Source organism: Abramis brama (assembly GCF_963993115.1).
Source record: "Abramis brama genome assembly, chromosome: 17".
Taxonomy (NCBI): Eukaryota; Metazoa; Chordata; class Actinopteri; order Cypriniformes; family Leuciscidae; genus Abramis; species Abramis brama.
The window spans coordinates 10728902-10746167 of record NC_139979.1 but is presented as its reverse complement, the minus strand read 5'-3'; the positions used below and the strand labels follow the sequence as shown (position 1 = coordinate 10746167).

Sequence of the window (17266 nt, the reverse complement as noted above, 5' to 3'; positions counted from 1 at the left end):
TGGACATAAACAGGGCTTAAAATTAAAACTTACCCAGTGTCAAATGTGAGTAAAAATCGGCCCTGACGAGTATATGAAACTGTCAATCGCCAGTTGACCGGTATCATTTATATGAATTCTAACAATGCAAGGTTGTGAGAACATGAACGTGAACGAAGATTGGGACAGTTGACAGGCCAGCGCTGCATCTTCACAAGTGTTTAAGACGCGAAAGGGAACTCAATTTGTTGCACGCTGTCTGGAAAGTTTTGTGAATATAAGCAAATACTGAATTGAGCTCTCTTTCACGTCTTCTTGCGCTTCAATGGACAAATTCACCAAAAAAAAATGCCCGTTTCGGCGAGTATCCTAGTAAACACAGTCGGTTATGAGACATCAGTGAACGTAAACAGAAGAGAAAGATGAGTCAGTATCAGTATATTGGATCAGTGCTCTTGACTGTTGTAACATTTATAAGGATTCATCTGTTTAATTTATACAGTGAAGACGGTTCAGTGTTATTTTACATTTGATTATTTTATTCAATGTCTCTACCTGAAAACTACAGTTACTTGTCTTTACTTGTTTTACATTTATACTAGTTAGGCTAATAGTTTTAGCTGTGGTATCGAAATTGGAAAAGAGAATTGTGAATTTTCACTGGTAGATTATTTCTGTCTGTTGGTGTCTAACCACCTGTTTTTGCAGAAGCAGTAAAAAATATTTATGGCTGGTAAATTTGGTAAGTCTCCAGCCACTGGAAGGTGTGGCAAAAAGTTCAGTTTTAGACCCAGAATGTAAATATCTAAAAATTAATTAAGAATAAATGCTGTAAAAACTTGTTTTTGTAAAGTCACCAAGGTAATTCTATTATAAAAATGGGATGTCTGATGACATGTACACCTTCATTTTAATCTCTGCAAATAAATACATCAGAGCAGATGAACATAAATCAAAAAGCATGTTAGACGGAAGAACTTTAAGCATTTGTACAATATCCATTACGGAACATCATCCTCAATCATGCATGTCCCTTTAAGATGTAAGAACATCCAGGTCATTGTAATAATGTTCTGTAAACATTCAGTACTGTGCTGGTAGATAGTGACTGATAAACAATTCAAGTTGACAATTGATGCGCATGATGAGCAGTGTGGGAAGCTAAAAACCCCACCAAAAATTATGCTTTAGATAGATGCATATCTCGCTCTTTCTTCCTTTTTTTGATAAAAGTGCACTCATTCTCTGCCCGCTAAAGAGAGAAGCCCTGCAACTGACAGTCTTTCTACCTTGACATCAGGAACAGACCAGAGGAAGAGCCCTTAGTATGAACACAAAACATATCCCTCTGATCTATCATCAGACATCATTAATATACAGCCTTGCTTTAATGCAAGTCTCCTGAGTGAAAAACAGTCATTTCAGTTCAAGTGTGCACACACATCATTGTTTCTGAATGAAACTTTGGACTGCAGAACTACTGTAAAAGAGGAGTGTATTTTTGGCTGATTGAATACACTTCCTCTGAGCATGGCACTGTCATGAGCAGTCTATCACACACTAACATGACAAACATGGCACTATGTCAGGAACTATCTGTGGGTGGGGATTATTTATTTTGGTAAGCGAGAGTGTTTGTGCCGTAGAGAGCAATAAGCACTGGCTAAAGCATCTTCAGTGTCTGTTCAGTCTGCAGAACAATCCGGCGGGCCGATGATCTCGAGCCGTTATTGCAGCTGAGATACGCGCAGTGGAGTGACACTGCTGAAGTCCAGGAAGAATGGGCCTTCTTGTTTTGGCAGGAAGGTAGTGGGGATGACATTGTAAATCCCAGCAGGGAAGCTGTCAACATCCATATAACAGAAACCGCATCTGAGGATAAACAGATCAGATTCTGTTATATAAGGTAGGATATTGCACCGTTTTGAATCGATTTTAGAGAACACATTATAAATGCGCCTTAATCTTTGAACTACTAATGCTAAGACCATCAACAAAGCTAACAACCATGCTACTGTTATCAAGATGAGATGGTGGATAAACATTTTCCTCAGTCTGATCAACTACTGTATGTCTGACCTAGATTTCTTTGTGAGGCAAGGCTGTGCTTTTCAAGCATTTGTATGCTGATGCTTAAGTGGAACGACCTACACAGTTTTGCAGTTTTGTCTATGCACGCACAGGGATATAAACAGGCCAACTGACTGTTAGTGTACTGAAATAAATATACCAAATATACCAAGGGAGAGCCAAATGGGTCAAGGGTCTTATGTGGGTATGGAAAAATTTATAAATTACCGTTCAAAAGTTTGGGGTCAGTAAGATTTTTATTTTATTTTAGACTTTTGTAGAATACAAGACTTTTACAGTGTTACTGTTATGTTAAAAATTATCCTATTTATCAAAGAATCCTAAAATCAGCATAACAAAATTATTTCTGAAGGATCATGTGACCACTGGAGTAATGGCTGCTGAAAATTCAGCTTTTGTCATCACAGATATTATAATTATACAAGTGTATTATTATAATAATATTTCTCAATATTCCTGTTTTTACTGTATTTTTTATTAAATAAACGCAGTCTTGGTGAGCATAAGAGACTTCTTTCAAAAACATTAAAAAATCTTACCAACCTCAAATTTGAAAATGATAATTATTTAAAAGGGAGGTTCCTCAAAAGGGAATCATCATATTTGGGGGCCTTGGCATCTAAAATCTGTATTATACAACTAAGAACAACTAACCCCACCTTTTTGAGAGCCTACTCTGTTCTGATTGGTCAGACGGCCCAGTCTGTTGTGATTGGTCTACCGCTTTCAGAGTGTGCCGGAAATGAAACAGCTATTACCATATTCTGAATTTCATCTCCGACAACAGAAATCAAACTCTTCCAGACCTCAGCTGCAGTGTTTGAGGGTCAAAGTAGATGCTGTTCATGGGTAGCCATTATTCAAATTTGTTACAGACCTACGTAGGTTCGTGCAAGAAGTAAGACTGGAATTACTGGCGACTCGTTTCAGGAATTTCAAAATCGGTTCTTTCTATTGGGAGAACTTTGATCGTTGAAACTTTGCAGACCTTTACCATTCACAAACAGCTATACTACACACTACATAAAAAGGTATTATCTGAAAAAGCATAATCTACTGATTGAATTTTATTGCACAATGCCCACTGTTTCACACTAATTCTAAAAGAACTGAAGGCATTATTTAAGAGTATGCAAAAAGCAGTACACTAGCATTCCATCCCAAACATAGCCAATGTGCCTAATATGGGAGAATGGAAATGGACACGGGATTTCAGACAATGTAATTATCTTTAAAGCAATAAAATAGGCATCTAGTTTTCTTCATCACAAAGAGAGTATTTCTTTACCGGTAATCTCCACTGCCCCTCTTTTGAGAGCCTGATGATCCAGAATCCCCTGCAGTAGAAACGGTCACCACCTCAAAGCCCACACTGTACTGCCTGCAGTGAGAAAGCCAAACTCGTTTATATTCACAGACATCACGCTACATCATACATCCTCACATCACTGTGAGAACACACTCTCACACTCAAAGACAGAAGGGTTCTGAATATGCGTAGGTGTTTCCTCTGTGAAGGAGTGATTACAGAGAACGGCTCTGTCAAACCTGGTGTCAAGGGAAATTTGACGGCCCGTGTAATCTTACCCCCTTCGTATGGCTAAAATAACTTTTTTGGGGCATGTTAGAGCAATTTATCTTTATAGTCCTCTTATTAAACAAAATACAGCAATTAATAACTTTTATATCATCACATATTACATTACATTTAAATATGTACACTATGCGTTAAAAAGTTTGGGGTCAATAAGATTTTCTTAATGTTTTTGAAAGAAGTCACTGATGCTCACCAAGGCTGCATTTATTTAATCAAAAATACAGTAAAAAGAGTGATATATACAATTTAAATATGTTTGAATATATTTTAAAATGTCATTTATTCATGTAATGGTAAAGCTGAATTTTCATCAGTCATTACTCCAGTCTTCAGTGTCACATGATCCTTTAGAAATCATTCTAATATGCCATCTGATGCTCAAAAATATTTCTTATTATTGTCAATGTTGAAAACAGTTGTGCTACTTAATATTTTTGTGGATTCTTTGATTAAAAGAAAGTTCAAAAGAACAGCATTTATTTGAAACATTATACTGTCACTTTTAATCAATTTAATGCATCACTGCTGAATAAAGGTATTAAACTGTTACTGACCCCAAACTTTTGAATGGTAGCGTACAAAAATATCACATTTTAAAACAGAATCACAATCTTTGTCTTTGAGTGTTCAGCTTCCTTAGTTATCTAAGCTAACATAACCTATGCAAGATACACCTAATCAAAGCAAACCTTTATGGAAATTAAGAAAATTACATATTTAAAAATACCAATTTTTCTTAAATGATAAAGGCCTTCAGATCATATTTTGATGCTCAGGTGTCAAGGGACATACATTTATCACGATTATTTTAGGGGTACCACTTTTACTTTGAAATGTAATGAAAAAATGGAAATGTGTCCTCTGGTGGTGTGAAGTAAAATAACAAGCAGTCTGACCTTGAGCCACGGAGTTCGATGAGCAGAGGGCCTGTTTTCTCCAAGTTGAACTGGTATATGGGGTTGTTCTTGAAGCTATCTTTGTAGTTTCCACAACCTCCTGCACTGGCCCCCTTCCACTGGCCATTTATCTATACATCAACAGCAACAAAGAGAGAGATGTTAAAAACAATCTGGAAATAGCTTCCAACAATAACCACCACAAACACTATAAAAAGTGATAGTAAAAGTTTGAACTCACTCTTTTGGTGTGGGTGAAGGGTGTTGGGATTTTGGAGAAATTAAACTTGCATACCGAGTACACCTGGAAAGGGCATATTCATGACAGCATTTAATAATAGGATTCATTTAATATGAAAATAAAAACCATCACACTTGAATGTGTCCTACCCTTAGTGTGTAGTTGATGGTGTTTTGTTTCTCATACTGAGAGACCACCAGTGTAAAGGTGTGAGTTCCAGGACTAGTCAGTTTGATCTTGGTTAAGTAGTGAGGGCTGTTGATCCTGATACCATCAATGAAGGGAGGAGGTTCAGCTTCAGAAAAACACAAACCAGGGCACACAAAATGTAAGTAATGAACTATAAAGAAATCAGATATACACAATTTCTTCAGTTTCTGAGAATTTTACCTGGATAATAGACTTTCTTTCCATCGGTCTTGTAAACTACTAAAGTAATAAACTCCCGATTTTGAGCAAAGTCATCCTTGAGAGTGAATGAGAAAGTAAGAACATTGTTAGAACTAGTATTCTCAATCTGATTGTAGTGTACTGCACTGAAATCTGTAGTTTTACCTTGTCAGTGATGTGTCTGGTGAGTAGCACCCATACTGCAGCGCCCCCTTGAGGACACTGCACCTCCAGCTTGTACTGAGGATTATTGGCCAAACTGTAGACGTCCTTCACAGGTCCCTGTTTGCCATCCCAGCTACTGCAATTGCAAAATACACAGACATTTTCTTATTATCTGATAACATGACTAAGTCTAAAACTTATTCTCAGTTTAGATTTTTTCTCAGGTCTAATTTCTTTTTTGTTTGGCTGTTCACATTATTTTTAAAATGTGGTCAATATCAGATTTGTATGTAAGCTTGTTTCGCCTTTCCATCAGTTACCTTAAAAACAGATAATTGCAACTTTTTCTCTTACAATTATGACTTTTTCTTTCAATTGCAAAGAAAAATCACTATTTTGAGAAAAAAAAGTCAGAATTGTGGGATATAAACTCACAATTCTGCCTTTTTTCTTGCAATTTCAAGTTTTTATCCCACATTTCTAACTTTTTTTCTCAGAATTGTGAGATATAAACTTGCATATGCGAGTTATAAAGTCCGAATTGCGAGATAAAAGGTCACCATTCTGAGATTTAAAAAAAGAGATAAAATTCACAATTACCTTTTTTATTTTGTAGTGGAAACAAGCTTCCATAGATTCGAGTGTGAAATGATCATGATCCTAAACTGACTTGCATACACACAAAGAACAATAACAAAATGACACGCTGTCATATGGAAGGCCACTGAATTCAGTGTTTATGCCTTAATTTCTAAGCTGATGTGCCGTGGAAGCCAGTGATTCGTAAACAGGCAATTGAGACGAAGACAAAGATAATATTTAAATATTTACAATACAATTCCTCAAGATTTGCTTGTATAGAACTGCCGAAATAATGCTAAGGACTTCTAACACTTCGCTGTCCCTCTACTGTCTACCTACCTTAGTAGTGGTCTTCCATATTTACCTAGTGACCAAAGAACTAGTGATATGTAAAATCTTTGGAGTGACGCCCATCAGCGTAGAATTGTGACGAATGTCGTTCCAGAGTAAAAGTCGCATGAATTTCGATATGACTGTTCAGAATGAGGTCGCACTGCAAAACCTCAGACCTGTATCTGATCTAAGACCATATATGGACCATATTTATAAAAAAAATAGAACAAAAACAGATCTGAGTCACATATGAGCAAAATAATTTGGGCCACTTTTTCCCACAGTCTAAACATAGCCTATCACCAAAGACTTTGACAGAATACTATTGATGATGTAAAAGGAGTCGGACCTTTGTATACATGAGGATTCTTTGAACAGTGCTGGATTCCAGCTCAAGTAGATGACATCATAATACTGGCACAAGTCTTCCCAGATGATCCAAAACACCCCTTAAAGAAAAACACACAGGTGAATAAGAACATTTGACTCTGTGTCATTGTTAGATAAGCACTGGCTTACCATTGTCAAACTTCTGTGCGGTTTTGGGGTCAAAATTTAGGTATTTGAGAAGATCTGGTGTCCAGTTCTTTTCGTCACGTTCGCAATATCGACCTTTCCACCTGAGATGGCTCCACGGGTTCTTCAGCTGGAGGAAGCGTTTACCCTGTGAAAACAAGGAGGAGATGATGATGTTTTTGCTGTCATGAAACCTCTCTAAGCAGAAGATATTTAACAATGACCAGGAGTCATGGGTGTCACCTTATATTCCCTGATGTCTAGAACAGCGTAAGCATGTGTGGGCACTAAACCCCACTTCTCCCCTTCCTCCTCAGTCATGACCCCTGTCGCCGTGGTGATGAGAACATCTCCTCTGTGAAACCTGCCAGAATAGATCAGTATTGTTATTGTTAACTAAAACTGAAACTATTAAAAAAAAAATTCAAAAAACTGAAATGCATAAGCGGAAAAAATATTAGATGAAAACTTAACTTAAAAAAACGAGAAAAGAGAAATGTTGCATTGGCAACTAACTGAAATAAAATAAGTTACAATTATTTAAACAAACTTAAATAAAAATAAAGTTAAAGCTACAATAAGTAATTTTTTTTTCGCCGCTAGGGGTCACTAACCTCTTACAATAACAAAGGCGTAGGTTGATGACACAGTGACAAGCAAAATTATGGAACTTGTCGTCATGCTCATGGATCTAATAATGTTTATGGATGAGTGATGGCTGTGGTATGAAGCAGGGTGCGATTGCTAATGAGAGACAGATATCAGCGCCACACACGAGTCCCGCGGATATAAAGGAATAAGGACATTTCATTCTACCGAACTACCCGCAAGTGCAGAATTACTGCTCACACAGGTCAGTTTATTTGACGAATTAAACTTGTGAGGTAACGCAGCGCTGTTTCACTTGGTCTAACGTCACTATCACACTAAACAGCATTTGAGTGTGTTGAAAGTTACAATGTTATTCTATGTGTTAGTTTGTTTGCTATATGAGACTAGCAGTAAGCTAGATCAACATTAGAATAACATACTGATCATATTCTAACATTTCATCCTATTGAGCTATATATTTGTTTTATGTACATTTGCTCACCTGTCTAATAAAGTACATGCAAGAGCGGCATCTCGGTCAAGTCCAAGTTAGTCTCGGACGTGGAGCTCTCGGCATCTCGAAAACGCCATGCCGATATTGATCCTCGTTTTAGTTCTCCTTTTGTCCCAAATCTGCTTGCCATGATCCATAATGTTTGAAAGAAACAACAACAGCGTGCCGCTAGACGTTACGCACTACGCAGTTGTCAACGTCTGTCGCCATGGTTATTATGGCAGTACGAGCGGAAACCAGGGATAACGCGGATATTACGTCATTGACAGGTGACAAGTGAACATTTAGGATAATGGAAGTACACAATTGAAAGAAATATATAACACTGTGCAAGTGGTTTTTGGATATTTTGATACAAAATTCTTACATATTGTACCTTTAAATAGACATATAAAATAAAATAAAAATTATATAAAAAAAAAAGAAAAGCTAATTCAAAATATTAATATATTCTATATTAATATATAAATAATATGAAAACATCACTGCAACATACAAACTATTTATACACAGAATCAAGACAGGCAAGTTGAATAATGCCAGTAAAGTACTGAAGTAGCTGCATACTACAAAAGGAACATATGACCTTACAGTGGCTAAAAATCAATCTACACCAGTGGACGTGTGTACTGTGAGTGTGTGCATACCTCTGGTAAAGCATGCGGAAAGTGTCATCTTTGTTAAAGGACTGATTGTCTGAGTGCATAGCAATACGCTCTGGGATCCAGCCAGTGAGAGCGTGCAAATCGATATTCTACAAATAAAAAACACACACAAACAAAAAACATGTGTCACCAAGCAGTATCATTCAGAATAATGCAGAATATAATTTAAATTTTTTGTGCTGCCTAAATTCACATGTAGCATGTAAAAGGATTGATTTTAGTGTAAATTAATGATTTCTTAAGGATCATGTGACACTGAAGACTGGAGTAATGATGCTGAAAATTCAGCATTGCTATAACATGAATAAATTACTTTTTAAAATATATGAAAATAGTATTTATTTATTTTAAGTTGTAATAATAGTTCTAAATATTTACTGTTTTAACTATTTTTGATCAAATAAAAGCAACCTTAGTGAGTAATAGAGACTTGGTCACAGAAATGTTTTGTTTGGAGCAGCATCTAAATCTGAAGTGCAACTCACAGAGTTGGAGCCTGGGAAATCATATCCTCCCATGACCTTCATGTAGGCCTTCTCAATGAGCGACACCCAAAGTTCGTTGCGATTACTGGAATAGGAACAAAGCAGCTCGCCGTTGCGGTCCACGGGTAGAAAATCATCAATGATCACCTGATAGAGAAACACGCACCTGAACTATTACAATAGTCTCAAGAACTCGTTCATCTTCAAACAATGATGAAGGCAACAGATAAAAGGAAGTTTATTTGAGGAGGCGGGGCTTAGAGAGGTTGAGTACCTTTCTCGGGACACCGTTAATGTGCAGCTTCACCATGTACTTCCCACAGGGGTTATACTCTGGCTCTCCTTTCCTGTTCTGTGGGAAGATGATGCTACATACAAAAACAAATAGACATTTTTATATCATTATGGGTACCTCCCACTGAATTATATACTTGTTATAATTAATTAAAATTACAGGACATTAAAGGTGCTTGTTCAGGACATTTTTTACATTTCAGCCTAAGGACACCAGACATTCACAAGCTTGATTCAGTCCATGAGCCATCCAAAAGGATTACAGTAACACATGAGTCACACTATTAGTGTGAACGTCGCTGTACCTTGTGATTAACTTTTTGCTGTAGCGTCTCTCGTATGCTGCACTGATGGCCAATGAGGCAACGAAGGAACAGTCTGACACAACCGTCTGCAAGCATGAGCAAACAAAACAACATTACGCGAGCTAAAAGTTACAAACAACAAGAGCTTTTTGAATGACAAAACTGCTTTAAACAATAGGCAAAACCATCACTGTTTAATTTGTTTCCAGTTAACAGATTAGCAAAGTTTTAATGAGAAGCAAACTTAGTCAATGACGCATAAAGTGAGACCTGCTTGATGCTGAAGCTGGACACAGTGAAGATCATGGTGGGGTTATTGCAGATGTCATCAGGACGAACCCAGCGTGAGAATATGGCTTTTTGCTTCGGTGACAGAGCCAGTTTCCCACATTTGTCCCTATGTGTAAACACAATCATGTCACTGAGGTCTTTTAACTATTCCACATTTCACTCAGTGTTATCGGACCACTGCTCTTAAAAACACTAACGCTCAAAAGTTGGGATCAGTAAGACTTTTAAGTCTCTTATGCTCATCAAGGCTGCATTTATTTGATCGAAAATACAGTAAAAATAGTAATTTTGTTAAATATTACAACAAGCTGTTTTATATTTGAATATATTTTAAAATGTGGCAAATTCCTGGCAAAGCTGAATTTTCAGCAGCCATTACTCCAGTATTCAGTGTCACATGATCCTTCAGAAATCATTCAAATATGCCGTTTTGGTGTTCAAGAAACATTTATTATTATTATTATCAATGTTGAAAATAGTTGTGCTGCTTATCATCTTTGTGGAAACTGTGATCCATTTTTTTATAGCATTCTTTGATGAATTGAAGGTTCAAAAGAACAGCATTTAAATGAGATAGAAATCTTATGTTATGAAAATTATGATTTATGAATGCCTTTGATCAATTTAACCCTCTGATACTGTTCGTGTGTCGGTCAAAAATTACAGATTTTTTTTTTTATTTAAGTGAAATGAAATTATTGTACTATATTTTAGTTTGATAATGTTTTTTGGGGAATTTTATGGTACTAAATTATATTTATGCAATAGTTATAATCCATTTATTTACTTTTTGAGCATGGACCTAAACTGTCATAAGTCTTGAATGCTGACAAATGGCAGATTATTGCTGAAGTGAAAAGGTTTTTCAATTTACAATGCAGTCATTTTTGATCACGAACAATACAAGTGTGATTATTTTTTTCTGAACCATTTAACCTTTTCGAATCATGTCCATGATTTTTTTTGTGCTCACATAGCAAGTGCCAAAACCTTTACCAAGTTTCATACCATTCCGATGAAGTAAAAACTTCTAACAAAACATACAAAATTTCGGTCAAAAATGACAAAACAGCACCAGAGTAACGGTTAACGTGTCCTCGCCGAATAAAAGTATTAATTCCTTTAAAAAAAAATATATAAAAAAAATAAAATCTTACTGACCCCAAATTTTTTAGCCATAGTGTAAGTGTTAGTGAAGGACAATATAGTTGTTGCAGGGTACCAAAATACCAGGGCATGTGAGAGAAGCAGCTGCACTTGTATAAATTACACAAGAATATAAATAAATACTCACGAGAACGGAACAGGAAAAGCAAACCGTTCCCTAAGATCAACACTCATGAATGGAACATATTCAATTCCATTTATCTTGGAGGTCTTTCTAAAAAACACACAAAAAAAAGCAAAAATAAAGAACTGATTATAATTTCAAAAATCTCAACAAATTATTTTTTTCTACATGCATTGTTGAAATCATTTTAAAAAAATCATAATCATCATAATTTTTCATGTTATGACTGATAACCAATAAATTAAAACCAATATTACAATTTCTATTCTAATTTGTCCAAATAAATCTAAAATAAATCATTCTAAATGCCACAAAGTGAATTTAGCCATCACAACACTGTAAATGTACAGTATGAAAAAAAAACCCCAGATATTAATTCATTCATTTAACAGTGCAATTACATTTGTACTGCTTCTGTAAGATTAACTTTGGTGAGTTTTAGTTAGATGGCAGATAAAGGCGATGGGGAAATGTATAGTGTTCTCGTGCAGTTTGTTATAACTCTGACTAAACACCAAGTTAAACCGTTGCCAATGAAGACAGAGTTGTAGTAAGGTTGATCATTTACTGTCACACTTCCTTTGTATTGCCTCTATGATGCAATAAGGTGGATGCAAGTGGATTAAAACAGAGAGCACACCATGTCTGTCTCATTGTTTCCATGCAGTACCAGGGAGGACAAACAGGAAATGACTTAATAGGAAGTGACATCACATGCCACAAATACGATACATTTTTACAAACGAGGTAGATAAACAGAGAAGTAATGATAAACTTTACATTTTTACCTGAGAATGTATGTATATATGTACCAACAAATGTTTAAAACAAATATTCTAAAGTTAAATTCCTTAAGGCGAGACACTACAGGTGAATAGGGTAAATTTTTTAACTAGCAGATATCACCATGAAACTTTCCCAGTTGATTACCTACATTAAGATGAGAAAAAAATGTATTACAAGTTTTCTGTAATTTAATGTTTAAATATGCAAATTAGGCTATATCTAATTAAATATGCGCTAATTTGTATATATTTTAAAAAACGAAATCTGAGTATTGGATAAAGCCAGATTAAAAATTATTTTTTCATTGTGTTCACATATTAGATGGGAAAAAAATTACAGAGGGATTTATGGATATCTACTTTTGTTATCCTGTAAATCAGAATATACTGTCAATAGCCTTAAAAAAATATATTTTCGCCATGTTTTTTGGAATAAAATGTTATATAAATCAGGCTAGGAATAATATATTTACAAATCCCTCTGTAAATGTCTTTATAATATAACTAGGAACAAGACTGGAAAGTTTGGTGTATATCGGTGCTACTGAAGTGGAGATTTCGTACTTGGAGTATGAGAGAAAAGTCATTTTGAGAAAACGGGCTTTAAAGATTTATCATCAGCCAATGAGATTGCGCATTCAGCCCTTTTACTTTCGCGATTGGTTGCTGATAAAAAGGAAATGACCATATTTGGATCTGACAGCATTGTACAGTGAAGAGAGAGCTTTCCAGCCGTGCCTGTGATGACAGAGAGCAGACAGAGATCGCGGATCGGCGGGAGGATTTACAACGACAACTTTTGTTGAATTTACGCAAAATCTACAGACGCAAACAGACAAAGTGTAATAAAATAAAGACCTAAATGTGTATTTCAGACTTTTTTTCACCACAGTCTGATAGAAGACATGTTATTGAAGACAGATATCCAAAAATCTCAAAATTGACCAGTAAAAAACAACAATGTTTTTGCCTGCCGTGTCTCGCCTTAAAGGACAACACAAAATGAGCATCCGCTATTAAATATCTGACATCATGTTTGCTCTGAGCCTACCTGAGCACCTCGATCTCCTCCGCTGTGTAACGCTGACCCTGTGGCTCGCTGGACTGCACTGCTCGGACCGGCTGAGATTTGTCATGGAGGGAGAAGTCTGGGCCTAGCGGGAAGAACTGCCTCACCTGAGCAGGGCCTTTGGATGCAGAGGAGACGGGCTTGTCCTGGTTTGCTGATTTACTAAGAGAGTCTTTCAGTCCCTCTGCCCTGGATGAGGAAAAAGAGATGAAAACAAAGGATTATAGGTAAAATGTATATCATACTGATTGTACATCATTCTATTTCCAAATGTGTGAAGCACCTGTCCAGAGCCTGGCGAGCAAGCTGCTTCAGTTTCCCCTGTAGTGCCTGATCTGACGTCTCATTGGACTGTGTGGGAGAGAGAAAGAGTTCAAAGCTGCGGCTCCGTTTCTAATTACCAGAGGAGTCCATATAAGCACCAGTCAGAGATATGAAACCAGAACAACCAACTTAACACCAACACCTGTTGCAAAGACTGACTACTGTTACGCTACAACTGCTGCTAGTAGTTTCTGAGTCAACACTGTATACTTATACAATTTTTACACTACTGTTCAAAAGTTTGGGGTACGATTTCTTTAATGTTTTTTAATGTTTTTAATGTTCATTGTCTCTACAGCAAATCAGTAATACTATTAATACTATATTATTACAATTTTAAATAACTTTTTTATTTGAATATATTTTAAAATGTAATTTATTCTTGAGATGTCAAAACTAAATTTTCAGCATCATTACTTCAGTCTTCAGTGACACATGACCCTTCAGAAATTATTCTAATATGCTGATATGGTACTCAAGAAACCATTCTTATTATTATCCATGTTAAAAACAGTTTAACCCCTAATCATTTTCAATATTTTTGAAGCTGTGATCATTTTTCTTTCAGGATTCTTTAATGAATGGGAAGTTCAAAAGGACATTTATTTAGAATAAAAATCGAATTATAGAAGAATTATAAATGTCTTTACTGTCATTTTTAACAAATAAATGTGTCCTTGCTGAATAGAAGTATTAATTTCTTTAACTTTCAAACTTTTGAACTCTAATGCAAGTGTTTTCTCCTTATGTGACGACTCACCGCTTGAATGCACAATTCCACAGCCTGAGTGTAGAGTTCAATGGCCTCATCCGCATTTTCCTTCTCATCCTCTTCAAAAGCCTGTGTCACCAGAAAGTACGCTCTCTCCAGATCCAACTGCTGTTTACTCTTCAGAGGGTCACTGCTCTGTGCTTGAACTGATCACAGAGATTCAGTCAGTTAACTGAGGGGTTCCAACAGAGATAGGCCTTGCAGGAATAGTTCAACCAAAAATCAGTGCCTTTATTTACTCAACCTCATGTTGTTACAAACCAATGTGACTTTCTTTCTGTACAAGAACACTAAAACAGAACAGTAAAGGAGAAAGAACTGTGTGCCGTTCTTTTCAAAGCAATTACAACAAATGGAGACTTAAGCTTGCAAACTTCAAAAAGTTTTCAAAAGCACAATAAAAGTGATTCATAAGACTTGTGTACTATATTCCAAACCTTCTGAAGTCATACGATAACTTTAGCATTTTAGCATTAATTAATGATCTTTTTAAGGAATCCATTGATGCAGTTCACAAAACAGACTCAATGATTCTGTTGCAATGGTTAACAGTTCACTTGAAGTGAACATTAATTCTATCAAATCAAATCCTAAAATTCAAAACATATGGTTTCTGAAGACTTGGAATACAGAGCATATGTTGTTTAGGTCACTTTCATGACACTTTTATGGTGATTTTACATCCATTTTGAAGCTTGAAAGCTCCAGTGCCCATTCATCATTCATAGACTGAAAAAGAGCAATTCCTCCTTTTTTGTTCCATTGAAGAAAGTCAGAGGTTTGGAACAACCTAAAGGTGAGTAATGACAGAACATTAATGTAGAAAAACATTATGTTGTTCTCAAATTACATAACACAACAGAACAAGGAAGAGAATTACATTTAGCTGTGAATTACGCATTCATTTGTGATTCCCAATTGCTGCATTAGTCACACCACTTACAAATAAGGTATGTAAGCTTTCTAAAGGTTGGGCTGTGGAAAATATGAGCATAATTTCTTCTTCTGCAATAGGGAAGAGGAGTAGGTTTCACTTTCTTGTTGACCACAGAGAACAGCAAACTAAATTCATCCTTAGAGGATCAACTTAAATAAAATTAGATGTAAATCTTGATACCGAGTATTAATAGATGAAAACAGCTTTTTGATGAGGTCACACTGGTAATAGTTGGTGTAAACTGACCGGCACTGAGTAGAGTCTGTACTCTGTCCAGGTACTCGTTCACCTTGTCTTGAATATTCTCTAGTTTGGATCCAGCCATACCTGCGTAGATGAGAGCCTGGGCAGCCTCCTAATCAGAACCCAAAATACAAAATATGATCAATTATGAGTTTTATCCAAAAATGTATATCCAACTCAAAGTAAACATTGTTTAATGACAGCTTTTATTGCCATAGTGTGGAATGCGTTGCCATTTACATTAAAGAATAGAGCCTTTTCAGAAAGGTTAAGGTAAATATTATATTAAATCAGCTTTCAATGTCAAAAAAGGAGAGCTTGAAGCTTACCTTATAGTAGAAAACAGCTTCATTGTATTTCCCCTGTTGATCATTCAGTACAGCTGATTTAGCAAATTTAACAGCATCGAGTTCAAGAGCTGTACAATCCATGATTGACGTTTAAAGACGTTTAACAGATAACGTTATATGACAAATCATTTTATCCTGTTCTTCATTAACGTATAGGCTGCTGTTCCTCCGAGAATTTGCGTTTCTTTCTTGAGTTGTTCTCGTTACGTGAACTTCCCAACCTCCAACTCCGAGATAAAATGAGGCAAGACTGAAAAATATTGATTTCAAGGAGCTTTCAAACTTAGTTACTGTAAATAAGGTGTGAACACATAACGCTTTAACTTGCTATTATGACAGCAAAACAAATGCTTAAGCCCGCAATACTTCCGGATGCGATGGGCGTGTCCTGCTGTTGTCACGACACGTCATTCGCTTTCAGCGCGGCCGCCGTCCGACTCATTTCCGCGAATCGGTTCCTCCAAATAGTTCAGTTCAAAGAACCGGTTCGAAAAAACAATTCTTATTTCATTCAGTGCCTGACATCCTCTAGCCTACCACTAATGTTATCTAGTCTAAAACACATCTTATCGATTTAATATATATATATATATATATTTCTAATCGTACTGGTGAAATAAAAAAATAAAATAAAATAAAATAAAATAACTGCTTTACTAAAGCAAATGCACCGAAAAGATCCGATACAATACAAAGAACAATTATTTTACGAATCGAACATCATCGTGAAATCCACCACTCTTAACCAGAAATGAGTAAAATCTGCTGGAATTATTCTCGTAATTATTAAAACTTTCCCGTGACCGGAAACATTACACTCATGTTGAAGTTGTTGAAAAATAGGCTGTAGGCTACACAAGTAGCCTACGTGCAAGTCATTTAGTTTAATTATGCCCCATAAAAATGGATAAAAACCAAATTCTGTTTACGGTGTTTGTTTATTAGATGATGCCTCCAGCTCCAAACAAAATGTAATATGGACGAAAATGTTTTTGAACATAGCTACAACAACAATGGCATGATTTATATTATAGCGTTAGTTACACACTATATACATGGGCTAAATTATTTTTAAGTTTACAAAATAATATATATTGTGTTATAACTCTCCAAATAAGTCTGCAATGATGTGAGATTTAGACCCAGTTTACATCTGGTTTTACTGTGTTCACATGTGAGCACATCCTCTATACATAAACAAACTCATCTGACCTTGTGTACTTTAACCTAAGCTTTTGAGATGAAGGTGCTGTTGGCTATAAAATGTTGTTTGATAATAGAAAGTAATGGACTTGACCCTGACCCATAGTGTTACAAAAATGTTAATTAACTCTGCCTGGACTTCATACTCCTCCCTCCATCAGCCTTTCATGATATTATGAGAAAGAAAAAAAAAACAAGGAAAAGACTGTTTGACTTTATTGCTTAGAAACTATTAACATAACCAAAATACTTTGCCAGATAACACTAACTGACACGTAAAAATGAATATCTCTTGATTTTTGAATAGCCTACTGCTGATTGAAGTGAAGTGTATTTTTTGTTCAGTTTTTTCTTTTT

At 35.8% G+C, this 17266-nt stretch overlaps 1 protein-coding gene across 1 annotated transcript; it reads right to left on the bottom strand.

The window, feature by feature from the left end:
- Positions 1–870: 870 nt before the first annotated feature.
- Positions 871–16115, bottom strand: capn7 (calpain 7). The gene is made up of 21 exons (XM_084089665.1): positions 15686–16115; positions 15360–15468; positions 14165–14322; positions 13364–13431; positions 13063–13269; positions 11230–11316; positions 9915–10041; positions 9645–9730; positions 9320–9413; positions 9046–9192; positions 8543–8649; positions 7034–7154; positions 6794–6938; positions 6624–6723; positions 5360–5495; positions 5195–5270; positions 4954–5099; positions 4805–4867; positions 4564–4694; positions 3359–3451; positions 871–1851 (listed from the first exon to the last, which is right to left on the bottom strand). Exons 1-21 carry the CDS (start codon positions 15785–15787, stop codon positions 1707–1709), a joined length of 2448 nt encoding a protein of 815 aa, XP_083945791.1. The 5' UTR covers positions 15788–16115; the 3' UTR covers positions 871–1706.
- Between the last annotated feature and the right edge of the window lie 1151 nt (positions 16116–17266).

What these genes read in the sequence shown, in the direction of transcription:
- capn7 (XM_084089665.1), bottom strand. Translation starts at nt 15,787, where the DNA reads ATGGATTGTACAGCTCTTGAACTCGATGCTGTTAAATTTGCTAAATCA. An exon ending in TTCCGCATGCTTTACCAGAG is followed by an intron (nt 7,155 to 8,542) that starts GTATGCACACAC and finishes CTATTCTGGCAG; the next exon opens with GTTTCACAGAGGAGATGTTC. An exon ending in AAAGAAAGTCTATTATCCAG is followed by an intron (nt 5,100 to 5,194) that starts GTAAAATTCTCA and finishes GTTTTTCTGAAG; the next exon opens with CTGAACCTCCTCCCTTCATT.